The sequence below is a fragment of the Sander vitreus genome, chromosome 19 (assembly GCF_031162955.1).
Source record: "Sander vitreus isolate 19-12246 chromosome 19, sanVit1, whole genome shotgun sequence".
NCBI classification, from domain to species: domain Eukaryota; kingdom Metazoa; phylum Chordata; class Actinopteri; order Perciformes; family Percidae; genus Sander; species Sander vitreus.
Window position 1 is genome coordinate 8,537,224 of NC_135873.1, and position 19,302 is coordinate 8,556,525.

Sequence of the window (19,302 nt, forward strand, 5' to 3'; positions counted from 1 at the left end):
CAGCAGCACACAGACAGATTATGTGTGTGTGTGTGTGTGTGAACGCATACCTGAACATTCTCCACCCAAAACTCTACAAACCATGTCTGTACAAGTCGGAGAGAGGGGAAGAGAGGGAGGGAGGGAGAGAGAGAGAGAGAGAGGCAGAAATTTGACAAGGTACTGGACAGAAAGAGAGAAGAGGAGGAGGGTGAGAAGAAGGAAAGAAAGATTTCCTTACTCCGCAGCTGTTGCCATGGCAATACGCCCGCCAATACATACAGCCTCTGCCATAGTGGCATGAAGGAATCAGATGAATTAACCCACTCTGTATTCCCATCACAAAAACACACACACTGGCCATGTCAAAACCACATTGGCCTTCCCCCCTCTTTTGTTTCCAGTTGGGGCACTCTCTCTTTACATGAAAGAGAGAAGAAATACCCAGTCATTTTAAATGGAAACCAGATGAATTTTGTTTAATCAAAACAAAAGTTTGGTAGCCCACGAGCTGAACTCTGAGCTTCATTATCCGCTGTCACAGAGTACCATTCTTACTCTTTCACCGTTAATCATGTCAATTGGTGTTTTCTGCGAGTAATTTAGCTCATGTACCAGCAAAAGAAAATTGGGTTATATTCTGGCATCACTCCTGGTCTCCGATGCAGCACTGTGCCTCCACATTTCTGGCAAATCTCTACAATCAGCATGCCCACTGTTTTTGCACAGACTATTATTCCTAAAGCATTGGTGGCTCTTTCGGAGGTTTTCCCGTGGCACACGATCTAGCATTCTTTGGACTTAATTCTGCCGTAAATAATAGACGTGACACAGTGTTTAATAACAGCGTGGCTTTCATGGTAGATTTCTCCTGTTTAATTGGATTTTCACATGGTCTATCACATTGGAAACTGGAGGTTTTTCCCATATGTGCATAGCTATGTTGATTATTTGAAAAAAGGAGGAGGGACAGAAAAGGCTTCAGTATGCTTCAAACACACTAGGTTTTACAATGTGTCCAAAGTAGAGCTGGGAAATATATCGATATTATATCGATATCGTGATATGAGACTAGATATCGTCTTAGATTTTGGATATCGTAATATCGTAATATGGCATAAGTGTTGTCTTTTCCTGGTTTTAAAGGCTGCATTACAGTAAAATTATGTCATTTTCTGAACTTACCAGACTGTTGTAACTGTTCTATTATTTGCCTTTACCCACTTAGTCATTATATCCACATTACTGATGATTATTTATCAAAAATCTCATTATGTAAATATTTTGTGAAAGCACCAATAGTCAACACTACAATATCGTTGCGGTGTTGATATCGAGGTATTTGGTCAAAAATATTGTGATATTTGATTTTCTCCGTATCGCCCAGCCCTAGTCCAAAGGTACTGAATATAAGATAAAACAACGCACGCTGGACAGCATCTCTTCAAAGGCTTTCCTTTGTTGCATCCAGTTATACACATAAAAAGTGTCAGAAGTGTGAATATATGGAGTAACAGATATAACAGTGACAGTAACCTGTGGTATTGAAAATAAAAATTGGCATTGAAACAACAAATATTGGCACTGAAAAATGTTGAACTGAAATATAAAACACAAACATCAAAAAGTTTTCACGATGCTATTATTTTATTTCACTTTGACATTTTTTTGCATTATGATAGGTTACGGGTAATTTGCATATAATTTGCATACTGGCAAGAGACCGCACCTCCACAGGAATCCTCACAGATGCTTTAGAACCACATATCTGCAATGGCTTCCACAAGTTCACCTGGAACCTCCAAATCTCAAGTAAGGGGCCATCCACACAGAGACGTTTTTTGGTGCAAACGCACATTTTTAGCATTGTTTGGGCCCCTCGTCCACACAAATCCAGTAAATGCACTGGCACCGGGTCCCAGGGTGAAAAAATTCGAAAACGGCTGTCTTTGGGCTTCGTCTGGATGGTGAAGCCGGATATTTATCGTATCGATGATGTCAACCCCACACCCCTCAACCTCTCACCACACACGACTGCAGTGAAGCTAAGCGAGCATATCCCATCTCAATGGTCAAACCAGCTCACTTCATCTAGCTAAATAGTTTGTCTCTGCTCCATGACACTTCCCTCTGCTCTGCCGGTCCTGGATTCTACACAAGATATATTGCTAACGTTATGTAGCTAACGTTAAACATCGCTAAAGTAGCTGACCGCTACAGCAGCCACGTAACGTTAACGTTAGCTGCTATCGTTAGTTAGCTGTTTATAAAGTGGAAGCTAGCTAGCTAATCTGTCTGCTTATCAACTCCTTGAACGGATTACAGTAACTTTTACCACGGATTATTGTAGAAAAGCTACTGCAAGAAAAACGTGTAGATTATCAAAAAGACATTGGATGATTGATGTTTGTTTGACTGTCGATGTTAGCTAGTAGCTCTAACGCTAGCAGAGCTGAAAACAGATTTTTTTTTAGTACATCTCAACTTCATTTTTGATTGTGCTTTTGATGGACACTAATGTCCCACAATGCAAAGCACAAAATTGATAGACGAGCTACTCATAGCTGAAAAAAAAAACTAATTGCGAAAAGGGTTGATACAGCTCCAGGAAAATCTCAAAAATATAAAATAAAGTATTAAATCTCTTGTTTTCTCTTTCCAAATTTAAATTGGCAGTTGCTCTCCAAAGCAGTTGATGTTCACCCGTGCACGTGTTTTATTTCCTGTTTGTACAAATTGGGACATTGATTTAAAACACTATGCTATTCAGATAATAATATAATCTATGTGTTATTCAAGAATTGCAAGACAGAATTTCATGTGCAGATAAAATCACCCATGCAGTAATTAGAAGCTATTCTTGGTGCTAAGCTGAGTCATTCATAATTGTGGTCACAAAAATCACAGGACACTCAACAGTCTACTACAGCCCTTCAGGTCTACTTTTGCCCTTTGTGTTCACTGCAGCCAGGTGATCTACAAGCACATAACAAGAGCAAAATCATGGAACTCTTCAAACCAAAATGCCCTCAGGAAAAGCATTTTTCTATGTCTTGCTTCAGTTTTGCTTACCGAAGAGTCGAAGTAAATAGCCTTCACGTGCATTCTGAGCCTCCACTTGATTTAATCAATTTGTGAAGCTTTTCTGAATAGGCCTTACAACGACAGCGAGCACTGTTTGTCACAAGACATAACTAATTGCATGTCAAGTTCTCCACCAGGCAATCTTTAGCAATGACGGAAATGTATCTCGGCCTGCTATCTGTGGCAGAGGACAAACTATTCCCTGACAATAACATCAAGAGAGAGCCTTGCATGGAGGCAACTTCCTTTTGAGAGAGAGAGGGGCGAGGGTGTGGTGACTGATAAGATGGAAAAGCCATTTATTTCCCAACCAAGCAAGCAGTGTGGTGGTGGTGTGTGTGTGTGTGGGGGGCTGGGTAATTTTAGGAGGTTAAAGAAGGATCCAGTGTTTTTACTGTGGGAAATCTTGTCACAGCAAATCTGCCAGACACTCTATTACATTAGCAAGGATCTGATGAGGTCAGCATAATTATGTGACGCTAGGGGGCCAGGAATGGTAAACAACATGAACACAATTCGCCCCCCCTTAGATTTCCTATCTGCATTATGTCCATAGATCAAGGGCTGTGAAACTCTATATCGAGTCACTTCAGACAAAGTTTTCATGGCATATCTTAATATGCGACTTACGGTCACGCTCTCTTTAGAAATCCTATTTTTGCCATGAGAGAGCCTCAGAAATGATGCCAGTGGTGTAATTCAACTTCACTTATGATCTAATTTAGTTTCACATGTTCTGGGATATAACTTAATTTGATTTTTATTTTTTTATAAAAAAGGTGACCATAGAAGACATGATTTGGGCATTTGGGGTTTCATTTTTAAACAAAGTATAACGGTGTTATTGCTATTGCAAAACAAAAAATAAAAAAAGAGAATCCATCTTTCACAAGTGCTTCGGCAAAGGGATTTATTTCCTCCTAATTTTAGCCAAATCTGTATATATTTTTTCTTAAATCTTACAAACAAACAGATACGGGGGGGGGGTGATGTAAAATCTTCTCCTGTTATCAATGAAAACAGAAGAGACTATATTCCACAATATAAATGGGAAGCCAACACTTTGTGATTCAATCATGAGACTTGTGCCGAGGCATCTTTTAAGTGTAATCCCCCTCAGCTAACAAATGGGTTGAAGACACTGGTGATTTGCATGTAAACAGAGTCCATCGCCACAATGCGTTTCTTCTCTTAATCCCCTTGATCGGCAGTAATCTACTGCCTGTTCCCCAACTCCAACTGGTTAGCCACAGCAGATGGGTACGGCTCTGCTCCAATCTGGTTTAAAGTGGCATTAGTATGATTTGTGCAGTGCTGCCGGTGTGCATGTGTGTGTTTACCACTTGTTGCTGATAAAAAAAAAAAATTAAAAAAAAAAAATTAAAATAAAAATAAATAAAAAAAAGCTGATAGGGAGTAGTAGCATTCCTCTGGATGGAGACATTTACCTTTTTCCCTCTGCTGCCCTACTTCTCGCAGAGGTTGGAATGGAATTCAGGAATGTGGCGCTTTAACCAATATCAGAATTTGTCTTTCCCAACTTATGACGACAATGTAAATTCTGATCTTCTTAACTCGGCCTAAACCTGTACAGCCCATGGCACTGGACCTGTAGCTTACTGTGAAGCCTAAAAGCATGCCAGGATACATGTCGTTAACTCCCTTTGTTGTTGTAATATCCATGTTTATTGCATTGAAGTAACAAAATGGAAGGCTAGGTTGGAGGAAATGCTAAACAAAATGACCAACAAAATACATTTGCTTCACAAGGCACAGCTAAACAAAAATAGAATAACTTCAGAGACGGAAACTAGAACCAGTGACCACGACCCCTCCCATCTCAATTTATTATCATAGAGAAAGGGCTGCGCTCATATGAGCCTAGAGGGCTTGAGGTGGGTTAACCACATAAGATACCACCACACCCTATTACTGCTCTCTTTCTTTTCCATAAAAAAGAAGAAAAAAAAGTTCACTTACACACAGTCTACAGTGTTTTAAAAAGTCTAAGTGCTTGGGTACATTTGTTGTGTGAAGATAAGGCCATGATATGAATGAATACCTGCCTCCTGGAAGTGTACAAGGCTATATGTTGCCAATGACAAGGAACTGTCATAATTGTTTACTTCCTGTGTTAAGTCCTACCTAACACCCCACTGTTAATCCTTTGGGTCATGCAGGGAAGTCAAGGTTGGCTTAAGTTGATCGCTCTAGGCTAAGGTCTATGGGATGGCATTTCTCTATGGGTATTTGGCATTGCAGTTCATGTAAATGCTCACAGTGGCAAAAACATGACAGAAAGGTTTCATTTGAGATTTGTGACACTTTGTCTACACAATGAATATCTGCATCTTTCCTTAAACGTTTCCTTTTTTGTCTTTATCATATGTACTACTAAATGTGATGGTCACCTTTTGCTTAAGCATATATTTCATAATATGACACTCATTTAGCACCGCATAATTTGCATTTCAGGGCAACCTCTTAATCTACTGCCTTTAGAAATACCATGACACGTGAACAAAACATGAACAACGTAGAGTATTTTACTCAACCTAAAGCAGTGAGGTCATGCAATAACCAAGCTATATAAACAGATATTATATTTCTGGATGTTGACCACAGGATGAAGATGTTGTATAAATAGTTCATGAGGGAAAGTTAGTATTTGGACTGCCAAAGTAAAGCGCCAGGCCAATCCCTCACAGTATCACAGGAAGGCTAAATTGGCCGCCCCAACAATCCATGTTTATGACTTCCACAGTGTGAGGTAGACAAGGCTTTGGCATGGTCCTGCCGTGTCTTGTGCCAACACAAGGTCAAAAAGATACCAACTACATTCACTTTCCGAGCCTCCTTGCAATCCTCTCTAGTTCAAACAAGACAATCCGTCTTGCTCAATGTCTCAAAGACATGAAGCAAACGCGCCCTGGCGTCGTCTAAGCAACAGGTGTGAGAGTTGAGCAGGTGATGAGCCCACTGTATCCCAGACATGTCTAAACTGTTACCAGGGAGGTGATACAAGACTTTGGCACTTCTGAAACCGTTGCTTGTTAAGTAACCTCCACACCCTTGGCAGTCGATTCCCTTTCAATGAAGCAAAGAAATGTAATAATAGTACGATTGAGGAAGGTAAACAGTGTGTGGGCAATGAATCACCTCCAGAAGTTGTGCGTCACATCCATAGACGTCCTGGTTCAGACACTCTTTCCTATAGCCAATCAACAAAAGGATGATGAAAAGCTGTTAGGTTAACTAAAAAAAAGAATCCTGAATGTCGATAGAGCCAAGAGTGGAGCTGCGGTGCGTCTCCGTCCAAAAGATGGCGAGGCAGCGGGTATTTTCCGTGGTCACAGTTTGGTCAAACAGCAAACTCAGCAACCACAGCCACATCTGGTCATCTGGTTATTGGCTGTTGCATATTCATACCCCAAGCAGCTGGACAGTTCAACTTCCACTCAGGTTTTGTTGTGTTAATATATTGTTTTTCCAGTCGGTGGGTTTGGAAAGAGAAGTCTATGTAATTGCAATAAAACCTCTTGCGAGAGAAGAAAGGAAAAGAAGGAATCATAGTGGAGACATTTAGCAAATGTCAGGCTGTTTAGTCTTTGCATCCTATAATGTTCACCTAAGGACCCATTTCGTGAGCGCAACTGTCCACCCACACTCCAGAGCTGGCCATGTGATGTCAGACAGAGAAAAGTGTGTCGTGTTCTCATGCCTCTACAGCTAATCCCCAGGAACACACTATTCCTGCGCATCTTCTCAAATCATAACACCCACACCAAAAAAAAGAAAGAATAATTTATATAATGAAGTATAGAATCTCATTGTAGCAGCTAATAATAATAATAATAATAATAATAATAATCCTGGTTCAACTTGTAAGTGAATATAGTGTTTTTGCTTGGATATGCTGTATGGTTGTTTCTTTAAAACATATTGTATTAACAGCAAAGATCATGCAGTAGTCATGAGCATCAAAAAGATAGATGTTTTTATTTTGAGATATGTGAATGAGAGGGCTAGTGAATCAGAGCGCGGACATGCCTGCACAAAGGAAATATGGGCACGGCCAAACCACAGGCAACCATTTCAAGTTCAAACTAAATTATTACATGATGCAAGAGAACGTCCAGTTAAGATTTAATTCTAACTGACAACAACAACCTCCGATCTCCGTTTCGCTCACACGGAATCTAACTTCTCCCAATGCCACCAAACGATTGCAGCAATGGTCACTTCTCAGGGCGAGCGCAACAGAGCACACTTCATTCAAAGGCCCATGAAGCGACCCTTGATGTCCACTTTACAAGAATAATCTTGGGTCACTTCACAAAACCCTTTTAGCATAACATCTAATTTAAAGTCAGCGTGCATCCTGATATAGATGCTACACCACATTTTGCTATATAGAGCAGCGCAGTGTGTGTCATACAGCACATGAGAGTTCAGCTGGCACTGGTCAAAACATTCCTCTGACAGACCACACAAGCTAACCACTGTATGCCGCTCAAAGGCTACAACAGGAGCTACAAAGAGCCCAAAGACGGAGTAGTAACGGTGGCAGGGAAGATGGCACCACCAAAACAGAAGAGAAGTGAGGACAGACAAAAATAATGAAGACTCCGGGATTTCATGACAACACTTACAGGGTTGAGAGTCAAAGTTTGCTCCATGTATGGCGCTGTGTGCGTGCGTTTGGCTCGTCCTCAGCGCTGCTCCACACGCCTGGTGTGTGTAAACCAGTCCATCCGCTGGAGCTCCGCGCTGTGTGTGTGAGTCGGTGTTTGCAGTGCAGAGAGACGGAGCTCAACGGGGGAGGAGAGAGCGTGTAGGAGAGTCGCAAATCCTGACAGCTATTGGGAGTTCAAAAGCTCCCTCTCTCTTCCTCTGCTGCCAGTCTCTCTCTCTCTCTCTCTCTCTCTCTCTCTCTCTCTCTAATTCCTCCTCTTTCCCTCTCAGTGTCTTTATGCCTTCTCTTGGTTTTGCTACGCCCACAAGATAGATCTATTACCCGCAGGCGTGCAAACAAGAGCTACTAATGTTTCCACACCTAGAAGGAGAGGAGAAACTTCACACTCATGGAGCAAAAGAGCTGCCCTGAATTTCCCAGCAGGCACCTGTATGTCTGAAAAAAACAATGTGCTTTCACTAACTCACATTAGCAGATGTTTAAACACGCAGCCTGCTAATGGTGTCACCTCTGCAAAGTTGAACGTGTTGTCATCTACAGGCGCCAAGCATCTGTTTGGAGCTAGAAACAAGGGGTCTATGATGAGTAAGAAATAGGCTCATGGTGGTAGATTGGTGCGGTGGGATTTGGGTACATTTGCGGCAGGGCTCCGACGAGCTCTGTGTACAAAGCAGCACATTCTTCAACATGCCCAAACATAAGGGGATCTGACAACAAAAGCTTAGCGTGCATCAAAACACCCTTCATCACAAGATGCAGGAAAGATGAATCGGCACAAACACAGAATTGTACAGCAGTTTCCCCCTCTACTAAACCAAAAAGACACAAAACATTGAAACGTTTTAAAAAGCACGGGATTATGAACTGATGCACGAGTTGCAAAAGCTACGTGTCAGAGCCTTTGTACTGTGAAATAAAATAACAAGCATTTGCTCATTCCTGTAGCCACTGTGACGCACACCACCGACCATGGAAAAAGCAACACGGCCACATGCGTCCAATTTGTGATGGGCTCGTCCACAACATGCAGTAAAGCTACATAAAGGGGTTATCCACAGGGGTCTGCCCTTAGCACTGATGGTGAACTCCAAAATAGTCTCATGGTGTCCTTGTGAGTCCAGATGCAAGCACTGACTGAGAGCTTATCATTTATTTTTGCTAAACCTGCCATGAGAACAGTCCCTTAGAACATCCTTCACAACAATATTCAAAGTTAGAGAGAGCCGCAGAAACCAAACACTTCAACCCCTCAAGTTCATATCCGCACTACTGCCACTGAATACGTAGAAGCAAGGAGTCATCTAAGGTCAACAGCTCAGTGCAGCTCATAGGCTTGATAGGTTAATCGTTTCTTATCTGTGCTATCTTTGAAGTAGAGCAGAAAGAAGACAAAAGAAGTTCTCAGGCTTCACTTTCTAGTCTGTCTCTCCAGTCTGATGTACAGGCTCTTCATAGAGACGTTCTCCAAATCTTTTGCGGAAGTAAAAACACCAACTTTTGCACATGTCTTTATAAGGACACACTTGGGCTTTTAGAAGTGCAACATCAGATCTCTGACCATGAACCCAGGGTGAAGCTCAGCCCTTGAAACAAGAGCCCAGGGGCAAGTGCTAGGTGAGGATCTAATTGCCTTTGACAACCATAAAACAGCCCTATGGTGTTAATACCTGGAATGTATAGGAATGTATAGGCATGGGGTAAATTACTGTTCTTGATTAGATGCAGTCTGAATACCTATGAGCTAGATGCACCATGACAACTGATTTTCTGATTTCTCTGATGTTATTTAATAGGAAGTAGAGTGATATTAGCTAATCAGAGATATATCAGTGTGTTTCTCTGCTGACATTACAGCGCAGAAATGCCACAGATACATTTGGGGTAATTTAGAAACAGTGTCACCATTAAATAGTTACTTATAGCGTCCACCAGAAAGCACAGACACGTTTATTTTTCAACAGTAAAAATATCCCGATTTTGTTTGTCTCCCTCTCTTCACTCCTTCAACAACTATAGTCGATATGGCTCTGTGCAAAACAAACAGCAGACACATCTGTTTGCACAGCAGTGAATATGTTCAACTGTTTGAATGGAAATGGATTCTTAGCGTTTTAAACTGTTGCAACAGACAATGAAACATTCTTCAGTTTGTCATCAAAGGGTGTCTTATGTAACCAAAAACATCACCATGCACCAAGAAGCATTTATTCAGCCTGCTGAATGCAGATTTAAAAAACCACTTGACAATGAGAAGTTCGAAAGAGAACAGCTAATGCGTTTTTAAAGCCAGTTCTAAACAATGTATGGCGAACAATGAAAAATTCACTCTCATAACTCAATAATTCCAGCATCCCAATCATCCAAGTCTTGTTTAATCTAACACAAACTGTCATTATACAGGCAACCGCATTCTATTTTCCATAATACATATGCCAAACCAAACTCAGCTTACTTCAACATGCCAGAGCTTGATCATTCAATTCAATTGGATAATGTACAGACATCATGTTACCCATGATGCTCGCACATGAGAGGCCAGTGTTTTTTAGTATTAAGTATTAATACATGTGCACAAAACACTGTGTAACAAAGCAAACTCAAGGTTTAAGAAAGAGAACTCCACACAACACTACAAGTAAAAAAAAAAAAAAGCAGCCAGCTTTCTGTCTAGCCAATGTTGTTATGTCCCATGAAAAATAGTTTTCAGTAGTTCCACGTTATATGTGTAAAATAGAAAACTGATTAAAGCAGTCTGAAGCTTCTCAGTTCTTCACATCCTAAACTTTTGATATACCAATGCAGCTGCATCAGTTGTTAGGGATGATTGTGAACTCAAAAGTAATTATACTATTGATAGATGCAAACTAATTTGCAATACTGCTGGGATGCCATAACCATAGCAACCAGGGATCAAAATTAAATTTTTCGTCCACCAGTCAAATGGCTAGAGAATGTTCATATTTTACCAGCCACTCAATAGATTACCACTGATTTTTTTTGGCTGGTGAGTGAAGCAAATCTACCAGCCAATTGCATATTTTACCAGCATTTGGCTGGTGGATGGTGCTAATTTTGATCCCTGATAGCAACTAAATATAATGAAACACATCACCAAACCAACAGAAAAACAAAGTGAGGGGATCACTGCACATTAGCTGACTTGGAGCACACAAACCAAACAAAACATACATGATTTACAACTTGTTTAAAAGTTTGCTTTACAAGCTACAGTAAGGATAAGGTGGGCGATCCATTACATAAATCAACTATGAAAGAAAGCATAAAAGTTGTGCTATGCACTGCAGCTGTCGTAACTTTTATAGCCATCTTTAATCCTGTGGCTGTACATCTAGAGCAGACCTGCTCAGAACCTAGGGCTTTTCAACAACAGTACTGTTTAGTGTGTGTTGGGACAATCCTAAGGGGATCTGTGTGGTGGTGTGCCTCTTTGAGTACAAAGTGTGGTCTGCGGGTGTGACTGTTGTCTAATGTGTGGACATACAATACAGTATGCCACTTTTTGGTTTGTTTCTGTGTCTGTCTGTGTGCTTTCAGAGCAATTATGAGATGTAGGACCAGTGTGCATGTTTTTTTTTTTTGTGTGTGAATGTAAATCAGTGTGTTTGAGTAATGCATGCATGCAGAGAGTTCCTCAGCAACATTAATATGAGAAAATGTGAGCATGACATTTAGTCGTGAGCAGTGCTCATTAGCGAGGCCAAACAAACAGGACCCCGCCTCTGGCCCACACAAAGACCACTTTGTGAGCCACCCTGGGCCACAAGTTTAGCAGCAAACGCAGAGTTCAAGGCAACGGAAATGAAAGGTTAAAAAATAACTTAAAGTGGAGCAGAATGAGAAAGGGGAATGGTTCAACTGAATGTCTACATTAGTGTAGCAGACCACTAAAAACCACTGATGATTTTCCATTTTTAAACAACTTTTGTCACAGACAAATAATGGCAAAATGAATCAAATTAAAAGCTTGAATGTTCTGATTAGAGATGTTCGCTCCGATACTGCTTAAAACGCTGGTATCAGTATCGGGAAGTACTGGAGTTTATACACCGATCCGATACCACGTAATAAAGCCCTAAAGAAAAAATACGTTAAAGTAGTTTATTTATGTTCTTTTTCCGTTATAACTGACTGTCAAACTGCATAATAAAAGAACGTTCTGTGGCATTCATGTTTCACCAAGAGTTAACCTGAGCCAGACCGACAACAAAGATAGAAATAATATCACCAGTTCTTAAAACATAATAAAATATATGACACACTGGTATCGGATCGGTACTCGGTATCGGCCGATACGCAAGTTCAGGTATCGGGAAGCAAAAAATGGTATCGGACCATCTCTAGTTCTGATTCAAATTAAATGAGAAAATGGAATTAAATCTCTAAGAAAACCAATGAAAAAAACTAAACTTTTTGCCTACCTCAAGGTCGTCCAGTGATCGCGCCAGGCTGAGACGTTTGGCAGAGCGGCGTTTAGAGGCACGGGCAACACCCATACCCCAAAATCTAGAGCCCTATGAGAATAAAGGAGAAACAGATTAGCAAAAACACAACTACCAATACTATAGACAGCATTATCAACACCCTTATCCTTGTACTATTTGTAATTTATTCTGGTTTTGAGCTTGCATATGGCTTATGTGAACTAATGGACTGTCAGCCAACAATACTGAGTCCAAGTTACTGTAATTCAATTCAAATCAATTGCATTGTAATTAATAGTCTTGAAACTCCTCGAAAATGCATCTTGCTAAATGTTTGAAAAACTAAAAAGGTAAAAAAAGAGAAGTTCAATTCAAATAAAAGAAGAAATTCTATGCATACATCACATATTAGTTTACTGTATCCTTTTTCATCCACTTAAAAGTTAAATTTAAAACATTAAGAATGTGTTATGACTGACTCTGAAATAATGAAATGATATTCCAAGACATAAAATCTTTGTGTGCACTTTTTGTCTTAAGAGCCAAAGATGATAGTTGTTCATAAAGTGTATGAGAAAATGACAACACTATTACCAAAAATGACCAGTGAGCGGTGACTTTGATGTTAGTCAGTTGAAGTAGATTGTCTGGAAAGCTCAGAGATTTTCTACAGATTTCCCTACTAAAGCTTCTGCATTTACATATAACGGGGGTCATCATGACACGCAGTTCTGTCTGACAACATGCAGATTTAAAGTTAACCTGAAATACTACAGCCCTGTTTCAAAAGTACCGAGGCAGAAGCACTAATCGCACTAACTGTCAAACCACAAGACCATAAGAGATCAGACAGAACCACCATGGTTTTCTGCCTATCATTTTAGAAAAGTTTCACCAGCCACCCCTATTCTTATGATTGGAGAGGCTGTGTCTAATGTTTGAACGAGAGTTTAAAAATTGCAGATAATTACCACTGCATGACATGGTCTCTACCCTGTAATTTGCTTGGCTTCCTGTGCAAGATAGTCTCCTTTCTGATCTAATGCAGACTGGGGGGACAAGAACACAATCTGCTTCTGATTTATAAACACAGCTAAATACTTTGCTAAAATAAGGTTGAAAACACCAATAAATGCTGTAAAGGGGAAGTTCAAAAACTATACATTTTGTAGCTGACTTGGACATAACCTAAAATGCCCAGAATTTTATTTTTAGCTACCGGTTACAAAAAACATTTTTGCCTACATGTCAACTAACTGCATTGATCCCCATGGCTGAAATAAATACATAAATTCAAAGATAATGCATACACATAATTGATTTCCTGAGGGAGCCTAATTTTTGGGACTATATGGATACACAGGGCCATCTTGTGGGCAGAGAGGACAGTAATGCAAAAAAAAACAACTAAAAAAATCAGTTTCCCTCTCTGCATGTTTATGACAATGACTGCATTCACTTAAAACAGGTGCTTTCAGATATTTCAATTCACACTCAGCATCAATTGACTCTTGAAAAAGAGGTATTGTATTTCATTTTAGGTGCCACCAAAGTCAGGCTTACTCACACCCTCTCAGTGTCTGGAAACTCAACTCCATGTGACCATTTAATACTTCCTGTGTAGCTGTGTTAAACAGGAATGAAGTACAGAAACAGATGTCTTAGTGGGACTCTGCTTACAATGGAACTATTTAATGTCACAGTCTGTAAGGATATCTCATTGGCTAAGAAATTATCTGCGAGGAAACAGTATATGTGAGCTAGGGCTTTGACTTTTGCCCCAAAATCATATTCGAAGTTCGTTTGTTTATTAATATTAATATTTGAATATATTCCAATATGTATTAATAATATTTTGACCTTTAAATGCCTTCAGTAAGACCTATATTGGTATAAGTTGTATATGTTCTGTCCACCAGAGGGCAGTGTATCAGTCAATGTCAATAGGCAGGCAATTATGTTTTCAGAAGAAAAACAAATTGCCGCATTTTTTTAAATTTTTTTTATGAAAAGTCAGACCCTGGATTAAACACAAACAGTATGCTTTCGACAGGAATTTCAGAGCTTTCACCGTAGCCTACGTAAGTGTTCAATCCGATAATACCTATAAAAATTACACAAAACCAAGTTTTCAGGTAACGTAAATAGCCATTGGGTAAAATGTTTTTGCCTATAATCAAAACATTAGCAACCTTTTCACATATTCAAACTGCAGCAAAGATGGCAGAGCATCTACTGTTGTGTTTTGTAAGCTGGTTCCCCTCACTGTTGCAAAGCAGTAACAAAAATGGCATCGACTGACCAGTTAATGTCCCTAAGACACTTCATTCAGACAGAATAATATATATTTCTGCTGCACAAAATTATATTTATCTTATCAGACTTTCCAAAACTTTGCCTTTGTTCTAATTAATTATCGATTTTTTTTTTCACCTCTTCAGGCTTCTAAAAATAAAATACAAGACAAAAAAAATGAAAAATAATAGGCCTATGTCACGCAACAATTGAAGACCGGAAGGACGTCTCTGAGTGGGGATACGGCTCTTCCGGTTAGCTTTTTACAATGGCGGACCCTGATAGATACTGCTGGACCAAGTCTTTCCGCAAACTGCCTGAAGTCACCTACGACGATGTGGTTCGGATTGTAAATGAACACTCTCAAAGTAAAAAACATTTTGAAAATGGCAAAAAAGGCAAAAGGTACAAGACCGTGTACAGAAACTATGATAGACTTCCAATTGTAGAAGCTCGCTCTAGCCGTTCGCGGTTTCAGTAAACGTTTCTATGGTAACAGCAAGAGATATGGTTTAGGATTGTGGGTAGTGTAGTTTTTCTCCATAAGAAAGCAGATAAAACATGTTTTTTCTTAAAGTGCTCATATTATGCTCATTTTCAGGTTCATAATTGTATTTAGAGGTTGTACCAGAATAGAAATAGAAACGTCTGCTACGGAGCCATAACGTGAGATACGTGGAGCCTTTTATACATTGTCATGTTTCTTTAGAAATAAACAATGGACAAATAGAGTCTTTAAACGCTTCTGATGTAAAGTTATTTGCTGTCAAAGTGACCCAAAATGAATGGCAGTCAATGGAATGCTAACGGCTGGTGATGGCTTATTAGCATGAAAATGGCTCCATAGAAGGTACGCTTTGCGGAGGCTCGCTTACCCCCTTGAGTATGAGGGCGTGCCATGCTAGCAGCTAGGCGAGTATTATAACGTGTGTTACAAAGTGACGCATGTTCGTCATGGAAGTAAAGGCTGGACTACAATAGAGCTGTTTGGAGCAGTTTGTGAACAGTGTTTCCTGTTGGAGATGGTAAGTCCCTTTGGGGTGGACTTTGGGCTTTTTCACTTTGTAAACCTATAACATGCACAAAAAGATATATAACATAATAAAGGAAAGGGAAAAAGCCAAAAAGCATAATATGAGCACTTTAAAACAAGGTTGATTTCATACAGACTTCTAGCTTCTACAGGAGCAGAAACTTTCGTTTCACAACCACGTAGCTCGTGGTCAGTCTACCTCAGATGGTTTAGACATTATGGCTGATAATCTAAATCCTTATGGAGAAAGGGACTGTTGACCGGAAGTTCTTATTCCCTACTCCACGTTCCAGAAGCAGGAAGTGTGACATAGGCCTATTGTTTAGTTGAACTGGTCACAACCAGACTACAGGTTTTAAATGCTGCAGATTTTAGTTTTGTTTTTTGGAAAAGTGTCTTACTTACATTTTTGGTACCACCATCTTTCCGCTGTTTCTCTCTCTGTTCAAGAAGCTTTTTGGTCCATTCCTCTCTGGGAGGGAGCATCATGACCTCTGCTGAGCAGTACCTGTCTGAGGGGATCTGGCTCATGGGGGGGGGCAGGTTATTTGTGCCAGTGCTAACACTAACACTGGAGGCCCAGTTGTTGATCACCTGAGGGTCCGGTTCACCACTCAGGACTTTAGGCCACTTTGGCTTTGAGAACCACCTTTGGCTACCTCTGAGAGGGTCTCCAAAGACACTTGCTTTTTTAACCAAAGGCAGAGGAGGTGGTGGGGGCTTAAACTGGAACTCCAGCCTGGGTGGGGGACCTCCATAAAAGCTATGAAGAGAATCAGGGCCAGGTAGTGACTCTGAAAGGGAATGTGTGCTGGCACTGTTCTCTGGATTCAGGTTTTGGCCCTTCTTGGAGAGGTTTATTGGGGTGAGGTCTTCAGCCATGGGATAATCCCATGGACAGCTGGGGAGGTGGGCCCCAGGGTGGTTTCGGATTGCAGAAGGGAAATCCCTGTCCGCTCTCTCCTCAGGGGGCGACGCATTTCCAATTCCACTGTCCCCATTGCTGCTGGCGCTGCCTTGCTTGCCTGTGCTGTCGTTCTCCTTGGCTTGCTGCTGAGCCTCCATGTCCAGTTTGACGCGAAGCCTTTCCACAACCTCCCCCATGTCACTGTACAGGACTGTGACAAAGTGAAGGACGTCTGGTGGAGTCTGGGGAAATTCCAGGCAGCCCAAGGCATCTGGATCTGGAGTGCAGTCAAAGCCAAAGCGTCCTGCAATGCCTACGTGGTCCTCGTGGTTTCCCAGCTCTGGGTCGATAAAAAAAACATGGCAGGAGGCCCGCAGAGGACCATCCTCTGGTACACGGCCATTGATTACATGTGCTGTAGTGACCAGGCATAAAAAACGAGGGTCTTCAGCACACACAGCCCCTAAAACCAGGTTCTCAGCAGGAAAGGCTGCCAAAACAGCTCCTGCGTCGTCACAAAGTCGGATGCAGTCAAACATGATCTTCATCATCACCAGAGTATGAGTATTCTGCTCTGTTCCCAACAGTCGTATTCGCTCCCGAATGGCTTTTAAACAGTCCTCCTCTGATTCTGTAGTGTTTAAAATCAGCTCTGTGGAGCTCAGGTAGCCCACCACCAAGGTCATGTTTAACATACTCCAGTCTGAATTGGCTTCTTCTGTGTCTGTAAACACAGAGTCTGTGTCCCCCACTTTGGACGTTTCCTCATTTCGCTGCTCAGCTAAAGAGTTCCACTGTTGTGACCATTGTGACATATCAGGCTCTGACACCGGCCTCTGTTTGGTGCTGATAGCATGATTTGAGTTAAAGGAGGAATTGCTTGAATCATATGAGATAGTGCGGAGAACACCTGCCTTTTGGAAAATACCATTTTTCTGGCCAATCCCAAATTTTGCATCATTAAGAATGGGGTTCCCCATGATTCGGCTTGCAGCATGCACCACCAACCGCAAGGGGCCTTTGCAGCTGCCAATTAACTGCACCACAGTCTCATGCAAAGCAGTGGACACGTCAGTTCCGTTGATGGCCATGATGTGATCCCCCTGTTTGAGTCCCACCAAGTCAGCAGGGCTTCCCTCCAGGATGCCACTCAAGAGACATGGCCTCTGCCCTGAAATAGTAAATCCATATCCTGCCCGACCACGGATGACCTCCACACCCCTCAGCTCACCGATTGCATTTAAATCCAGACGCCTCCTTGCGCCCTCAGGCTGCCCCTGTATCCTCATCTTTGTTGTAGGGCGCTGTGAGATCCAGTGTGTGGGAACTGAAACACTTGCAAGTTGCCAACACTATTGTGTTGTTGTCATCCTACAGTTACACAAAGTGGGAAAAAACAGGAAGACAATTGAAAAGCAATTTGTTTTCCATACATGAAATTATACTACATAAGAACAGAATTATCACCAGATTATCACACAGAATTGCAGAATAATTCAGTTGTCCATCAGCTTTCAACGGAGACATGTTTTGGTGAAATACAAATTTGAAGCATTATACTAGGGCTGCAACACTTATTTCATTATTGCTTAATCTGTCAAATTCTTTGCCAATGAATTGAGTATGGTCTTGTCAAAATAGTGAAAAACACCCATCACAGTTTCCTGATATTATGTCTAAACAGCAAAAGCTTTGAGAAAGCCATTTGAGACTAAATAAAGCAGGACATTCACTTTTGAGAGGCTGTTACCAGCTAATTTAGGCTCTTCTGCTCCAAAACTGACCTTAACAATTAATCAATCATCAAAATTGTAGCTATTTAATTTCCTGGTGATCAACTAATTGATTAATCGACTAATTGTTTCAGCTCTACATTACACAGTTAATCATGTTAAGTTATTATTTTATACTTAAATAATACTTATTTTTTTGTTGAGACCATTTGTTAAAAACAGAATTACAAATACACTTTATAATACATACTTTAAAGCAAACAAAAAATAAGAGGCGGGGTGTTTTTTTTACTCCAACTAAAGTAAATTATAAATCAAATTAAACACTACTATCAATCTTATTTAAGCAATTATCTGTCAGAGATTAGACAGACATCTTTTATGCCCAAACACAGCTTGAAAAGTATCCACCCCTCCACCCACTCCCCCAAAACAGAATGCCAGCTGGCTCCCTACTCACCAACAACACTTTAATCACAACCAGACTTTAGTTTCGGTCAACCAATGTTTTTAAATGCTCCAATACTCTACTAACCACACAAGTTAAACACTTTCATAACCGGAAACACCTGACGAAGACCTGTGGCTTATTTATTTTGTACCAGTTATTTAAAAAAAAATAGTTTAAACCATAGATTTGAACCAATGTTACGCTCGCACTTAATTTATCTGAAACTATCACCACAACGAGGCTATGTGAGGAATAACTTTTTAAGTTACCTTTTCCAGGGGTAAAAAGTTCCACAAAAACTGCCAACGATTACATTCACGCTACTACACCTCCAAACGTTTCCATTTTCACATTACACGTCCATTTTTTTTTATATAATTCAAAGCACTATTTCCCTGTTGTGATTCAGTAGTCCATATGGCAACGCTCGAGAGCACCACGACCGCCCTCCTCTCATCCACCCGTGGCGGAGATCACAAAGCGTCTTTCATTGTAACCATGACAGCGTAACGTCTCTAGAACATGTGACGTCCCTTTCTGGCCAATCACCACGCCTGTCACATTCAATATTCAAACGATTGGAGCGACGCTATTGGCTGATTTGGATGACAGTTGACGGTCTTTATTTTGCGCTAAAGTAAATCACATTAAACGCATAGAGTTTTTTTTAAGTAAACAACGC

At 40.7% G+C, this 19,302-nt stretch overlaps 1 protein-coding gene across 3 annotated transcripts in view; it reads right to left on the reverse strand.

The window, feature by feature from the left end:
- Nucleotides 1-19,076, reverse strand: part of LOC144533966 (regulator of G-protein signaling 12-like) — a 41,886-nt gene extending 22,810 nt beyond the window's left edge. For all 3 annotated transcript variants that reach the window (XM_078275532.1, XM_078275531.1, XM_078275533.1), the window contains exons 1-3: nucleotides 18,890-19,076; nucleotides 15,935-17,807; nucleotides 12,199-12,291 (exon numbers count right to left, since the gene is read on the reverse strand). In XM_078275532.1, the coding sequence (XP_078131658.1) occupies nucleotides 12,199-12,291; nucleotides 15,935-17,725 (1,884 nt within the window). In that variant the 5' untranslated portion in view covers nucleotides 17,726-17,807; nucleotides 18,890-19,076. The remainder of the gene's footprint in view (nucleotides 1-12,198; nucleotides 12,292-15,934; nucleotides 17,808-18,889) is intronic.
- Between the last annotated feature and the right edge of the window lie 226 nt (nucleotides 19,077-19,302).